The sequence below is a fragment of the Propithecus coquereli genome, unplaced genomic scaffold (genome assembly GCF_000956105.1).
Source record: "Propithecus coquereli isolate 6110/MARCELLA unplaced genomic scaffold, Pcoq_1.0 Scaffold13, whole genome shotgun sequence".
NCBI lineage: Eukaryota > Metazoa > Chordata > Mammalia > Primates > Indriidae > Propithecus > Propithecus coquereli.
The window spans coordinates 6,320,999-6,327,972 of record NW_012137191.1 but is presented as its reverse complement, the minus strand read 5'-3'; the positions used below and the strand labels follow the sequence as shown (position 1 = coordinate 6,327,972).

At 39.5% G+C, this 6,974-nt stretch overlaps 1 protein-coding gene across 1 annotated transcript in view; it reads left to right on the top strand.

The window, feature by feature from the left end:
• Positions 1–6,754: 6,754 nt before the first annotated feature.
• Positions 6,755–6,974, top strand: part of LOC105805527 (protein RCC2-like) — a 1,688-nt gene continuing 1,468 nt past the window's right edge. The window contains 2 exon segments of the mRNA XM_012638436.1: positions 6,755–6,880; positions 6,882–6,946. Of these exon segments, the coding sequence (XP_012493890.1) occupies positions 6,761–6,880; positions 6,882–6,946 (185 nt within the window). The 5' untranslated portion in view covers positions 6,755–6,760.

The following is a 6,974-nucleotide window of genomic DNA, read 5'->3' as shown; positions in this document are numbered from 1 at the left end:
ATCAATAAATAATAAATAAATAAGAGGTGCTGAGAAGGAAGGGGAGGAGTTGGCTCTCACAACATAAGACAGTAAGAAGGAAATCCAGGAGCCCTGAAGATCTATTGGACCACAACCCAATGGATCCTAAGGGCTCATGAATAGGGCTATGACAGAGCCGCCACTTCTATTCCTGCTCCCACCCAGGCAGAACCTCGCACATGAACCAGAGGACTAGCTGGGTATCCTGCCAGCTTCCATCGACTTCACAGTCCTCCCAATAACAGCAATAATCACAAACATTTATTGAGCATTAATGACATATCGAGCCTAGCTCCAAACATAGAAATAGACTCAGTGCCTCCCCATAAAGCAAATCCCAAGAACTACCAAAACACCATCAAATAATGGCTTTCCACGTTAATATCTCGAGACAAATATGTGCATGACCACAAAGATTAAGAGCTCTGCTCCCAGTTACTAAAGGGTGACATTCTTCTTCATCTTTAATCATCTGTTTTATTGCCACTACAATGTCAGAGTCATCACCATGGTGCCTAGCACATTTTTTATACAGTTAATATAGATCTTTATCAAGTGTGAGTGGTGTGCTTATGTCCCCTCTTAATGCCAGGCTTCCTCTATGAATTGTCTCTGACGGTTGAGATGGGATGGATGCTGTGTGGGATTAATGAGAAGCCACTGTCCCCTCTGAAATCCTTTCATTTATGGGCCCACTTGAACATTAATATGATGAAAGGATTTCAGAGAGGCCAGAACCACTCTTCACACCAAAGCAAGAGTTGATCCAAGGAACCCATACAAGAAAGGAGAGCTTTTAAAAACAAGTATAAAAGCCTGTTCTCAAAATTTAAACAGAATGGTGAATCTTAAACAGCCTCACAGGCAACTCAGTGTTTATTAACCAAAGGATAAAGATAAAAAGATTAAAAGCAGCCCATTGCCCATCCAGATTCCCTAATTTTTTTCACACAGCTCAAAGACCGTTTTTGCTAGCAGTACTTTGACAGTGAAGCTACATGTCACACTCAGAAGACAGCATGGTGATTTCAAATTGATAAATCGTATGCACGTATTGGTATATGAATGTATTAAATCACTAAAGCAGGCACTATTTTAATGCAAGAGCATGAGTGGACTTCAGCATAAAACTTCCAGCACTCAGTACTATCCACAAAAGAAAAATGTCAGGGACTGAAATTTTTGTCCTTCAAATAAATAAAAGAATATTTAGTGAAATAGGCCATGTCTTATTTCTTTTCTGACTTATTGCCGCCAATGGCTGCTGTCCATCTTCTAGGTTTTTGCATTTAACAGTTTAAGAAAAGCCCACTTTGTTTAACAGGGTGATTTGACTCTAACTGGAGACGATGATATTTTTTTTTTGTGGGTGAAGCATTGTTGGCTTAAAGGTAGAGGAAGCTGTTGTTTTTAAGTCTGTGAACAGTTTTTCTGCTTCTCTGGTGAGCAAGATTGAAATTCTTCTTTGCAGGCAAACTGTTCCTACGATTTGAAAAAAAAACCTCTTTCAATTAACTTTTTAATTATGTGAAAGATCTTGAATAGAGCAAAGATCTTATTCTGAAATAGAGGTTGCTATAGACCTGGTGCTGCTAAACTGCTCTGGCTGGTCATGGTGATGAGTGTCTTCAGAGGAAGGAGCATAGCTTGATTGTTACACACTCAGACTGTAGAGTTATAGTGCCTCTTTCAGTCACCAGCTTTGTTACTTTGTTACAATTTACTAATCCCTTGTGCCTTTGTTTTCTCATCTGTAAAACCGGATGGCAATCCTCCTCATAAGGCCACCTGAGGATACTGTGAAGTGATATATAAGAAGTTTGGAACAGAACCTAGAAAGGGTTATCTCTACTACACTGTTATTCTCTGTTAGCCAAGTTTCATCTCACAGATTATTTTCTTTTAGGAAAGAAGGAACAACAAGTTCAAGGACATGGAGGAGAAGAGACATAGGCAACAGGTTGGCTCAAGGACAATGTCATAGGTAGGAGGCTACAGATGGGGATTCATTCAAGCAACAGCCACCTTCGGGATGCATTTAGATTTCCTCAGTTACAATCACTTGTACTAGTGTCAAATATTCAGAAAATCTCCTTAGTTTTGCAGCTGCATCTCAACCATCATTGTGGGAGGTATGCTCTTTGGAAGACAGAAGGAAAGACCTAGAGCCAGACCACAGCCTGACGGGGCAAGAAAGAATCAAAAGGCTCTGAGAAAAGGGGACAGGTGCCCTGAGTATTTCCAGGGAGGGTGCGTTGCAGATTCTGGTAAAAGGCTTGATTTCTTGCAAACAAGCAAGATGGGGACTTTTACCCTAAGGATTTGGGCATAAAATGTAAACATGACCTTATTCTTTAGTCATATAAAAGGTAAAAAAGTAAAAAGATATTACCTTTTTGGCTGCCTGGTCCCATTTCTGGTGTTTGAGGGATTCCTATGAGCTGCAAGCCCGAATACTTGCCTTCCCTATTCTAAAAACGTAGCACCTTACCTACTCCAGAACTCTAGTGCCAAACCGTGTGCAACTTCAGCCAAGCTAACTGCCTGGATCTGTAACTCTTAATCTGATGATAACAAAGAAGCTAAGCAGGAAAGATTCATTCTGGGAGAGGCACCAGCAACACACAGTACCACTGGGAGCCGACTGCCGGTGCTGGCAGCAACTGAGTCTTTGTCAACCTGTTTCAGGTGTGACTTTGGCTACGGTCCTATATTCCCGCCTTTTCCCAATCCTGGATCTTGAGACTTCCTGTCTTCTCTAAGTCCTATCCAATGTCCTTCAAAAAATGTCCTTACCAAAAAGGGAAAATATTTGCAAATCATACATGTAATAAGGGGTTAATATTCAAAATATCTAAGGAACTCAAAAAACTCCATAGTAAGGAAAAAAAAATTTAAAAATTGGCAAAGGCCCTGAATAGACATTTCTCAAAATAAGACATACAAATGGCCAAGAAGTATATGAAAAAAACGCTCATCAGGGAAATGAAAATTTAAGTCACCATGAGATACCACCTCACACCTGGTAGAATGGCTATATTCAAAAAGATAAAAGACAAATGTTGGCAAGGAGAAAACAGAATCCTTATATATTGTTGGCAGGAATATAAAGTAGAAGAGCCATCATGGAAAACAGTATGGTGATTTCTCAAAAAGCTAAAAATAGAACTACCATACATACGATCCAGCAATCCCACTACTAGGTAGTTATCAAAGGGATACCTACACCCCCATGTTTATTGAGCATTATTCATAATAGCAAAGATACAGAATCAGCCTAAGTGTCCATCAACAGATGAATGAATAAAGAAAATGTGGTGTATATATATATATATATACACACACACAATGAAATATTCAGCCTTTAAAAATAAGAAAATCCTGTCATTTGCAACGGCATGGATGGCCCTGGAGGACATTATGCTAGAAATAAGTCATACACAGAAAGACAATGATCTTACTTATATCTGGAATCTAAAAAAGGCAAACTTGAGGACACTGGTACTTTGAGACAGAAGTCTGCTAACCTCCTCATTCGCTGGCAAATTAATAAACTTCTTTTTTCTTCCTCAAACCACTTGTCTTCATTCTTCTGATGTGGCCTCAGGAACAGGTGCCAAACATTTGTTAGCAAGTATATTTAGATCTGTTAATAAACAAAAAACAGGGAAAAATCTTTTTTAAAAAAGGCAAATTCATATAAGCAGAGAGTAGGGTGGTGGTTACCAACCAGAGCCTGGGAAGTGGGGGAACTGGGGACATGTTGGTCTAAGGATACAAACTTTCAGTTATACAGGAAGAGTAAGTTCAAGAGATCTATTGTACAACATTGTGATGATAGTAACAATGCATTGTATACTTAAAAATTACTAAGGGAGTAGATTTTAAGTGTTCACACCACAAAAAAAGTATGTGAAGTAATGCATATGTTAATTAGCTTGATTTACACATTCCACAATGTATACATATATCAAAACATCATGTTGTACACCATAAATATATATAATTCTTGCCAATTAAAAATAAATAACTTTTAAATGTCCTTATCTACTTAACATAGTTGGTTTCTATTGCTTCCAACCACAAATCTTAGTTGGTAAGCTGTTCATCAGGTTACCAGAATTACACTTGAAATATGATCTTCCTCATAAACAGAAAAATAAAACACCAATAATAGAATATTTTGAAAAGAGGAAATTTAAATTTGGTTCAAAACCACAGCCTTATAGAGACAACCACAGAATTATCCCACCAGTTAAATTTACTGGTGGGATAACTATTTCTCCAGGCTGAACCACTTGTATCTGACTTTACCTGCCCTTAGCAGGGTTATGGGGATAACACCTCCGATTCGAACATCATTAGCCAAGAGAAGTGTTGCACAATTGATCAAATCCACAAATGTGTGCAAATTCCTGTTAGTTTGATAGCCAGCTGACTAGCCAGATCCCTCGTACAAGTGATTTCCTGTGAGCCCCAGAAGCCGGGATGGGGTAGCCCTCCTGCCACAATTGTGCCCTCCAGCCATGCAGTTCAGCACAGAAGTGGTTGTCCTATCATTTCTAGTCTATGCAACAAAATTTTGCTGCAGTGAAATGGAAAAACAAGTGACATTTTCATACAGCTGAATTTATTCTGCTTAAAGAATTTGTCTTTGTTAAAATAATTATGTCTCACACTAACTTTTTAACTCCAAAAGTTTTCCAATCCTTAAGGAAGTAATGATGAATGACAATGGTACTTTAAACAGAATTTTAATATCATTAGTTGGCAAAGTACAAAGTTGGAAACCATGTTTTGTTTTTCACTAACTCAAGAAATCCAGAAGACAAAAAACAGAAAAGAAAAATCCCTGATAAGCTCCATCAGGAGCAAAAAAGGAGAAGTTACAACCAATGCCATGGAGATTCAAGATATAATTTATGAATATTACAAAAACTTTTATGCACACAAACTGGAAAATGTGGAGTAAATGGACAAATTTTTAGAAAACACAGCCTCCCTAGGCTCAACCAGGAAGAAATAGAATTCCTGAACAGATCAATATCAAGGACTGAAATTGAAACAGCAATAAAAAACATTCCAAAAAAGAGAAGTCCGAGACCAGATGGTTTCACACCCGAATTTTACCACACCTACAAAGAAGAACTGGTGCCTATACTGCAGAAATCATTCCACAACATTGAGAAGGATGGATTCCTCCCCAACACATTTTATGAAGCCAACATAACCCTGATACCAAAACCAGGAAAAGACACAACAAAAAAGGAAAACTACAGACCAATATCCCTTATGAATATAGATGCAAAAATTCTCAACAGAATTCTAGCTAACTGAATCCAGGTGCTTATTAAGAAAATAATCCATCATGACCAAGTGGGCTTCATTCCAGAGATGCAGGGATGGTTCAACATATGCAAATCTATAAACGTAATTCACCACATAAACAGAAGCAAAAACAAAAACCATATGATTCTCTCAATAGATGCAGAAAAAGCATTTGACAAAATTCAACACCCTTTTATGATAAGAACGCTTAACAAAATAGGCATAGATGGGGCTTACCTAAAAATGATACAAGCCATTTATGACAAACCCACAGCCAACATCATACTGAATGGGGAAAAATGAAAGCAATCCCACTTAGAACTGGAACCAGACAAGGTTGCCCACTATCTCCCTTCTATTCAACATAGTGCTGGAAGTCCTGGCCACAGCAATCAGGCAAGAGAGTGGAATTAAAGACATACAAATGGGAACAGAAGAGATCAAACTCTCACTATTTGCTGATGACATGATATTATATCTGGAAAACCCCATGGATTCAACCAAGAGGCTCCTGGAATTGATAAATGAATTCAGTAAAGTCTCAGGATATAAAATCAATACACACAAATCAGAGGCTTTCATATACACCAACAGCAGTCATACCGAGAACCAAATCAAAGACTCGATTCCCTTCACAATAGCAACAAAGAAAATAAAGTATCTAGGAATATATTTAACTAAGGAGGTAAAAGACCTCTACAGGGAGAACTATGAAACATTGAGGAAGGAAATAGCAGAGGATATGAACAGGTGGAAAACCATACCATGCTCGTGGGTCGGCAGAATCAACGTCGTTAAGATGTCTATACTACCCAAAGTGATCTACAGATTCAATGCAATCCCTATTAAAATATGAACATCATTCTTCACAGATGTAGAAAAATTAATTTTATGCTTCATATGGAACCAGAGAAGACCCCACATAGCAAAAACAATTCTAGGCAATAAAAACAAAATGGGAGGTATCAACTTACCAGACTTCAAACTTTAGTATAAGGCTGTAGTAATCAAAACATCTTGGTACTGGCACAAAAATAGAGCCATTGACCAGTGGAACAGAACTGAGAACCCAGATATAAAACCATCCTCATATAGCCACCTAATCTTTGACAAAGCAGACAAAAACATACACTGGGGAAAAGAATCCTATAATAAATGGTGCTGGGAAAACTGGATAGCCACATGTAGAAGACTGAATCAGGATCCACACCTTTCACCTCTCACAAACATCAACTCACGTTGGGTAACAGATTTAAACCTAAGGAGTGAAACTATTAGAATTCTAGAGGAAGATGTTGGAAATACTCTTCTAGACATCGGCCTAAGCAAAAAATTTATGAAGAAGACCCCAAAGGCAATCACAGCAACAACCAAAAGAAATAAATGGGGGTGTCTCCCTCCAGCGGCGACCATGCCCAGGAAGAAGGCGGCGGCGGTGGCCTGGGAGGAGCCAAGCTCGGGCAACGGCTCGGCCCGCGCCGGGCCCAGGAAGAGCGGCGGCCCGGCGGGCAGGAAGCGCGAGCGGCCCATAGCGCTGCAGTAGCAGCAGCGGCGGCGGCAGCAGCGGCGACGAGGACGGCCTGGAGCTCGACGGGGCCCCGGCGGGGGCAAGCGCCCGGCGCGGC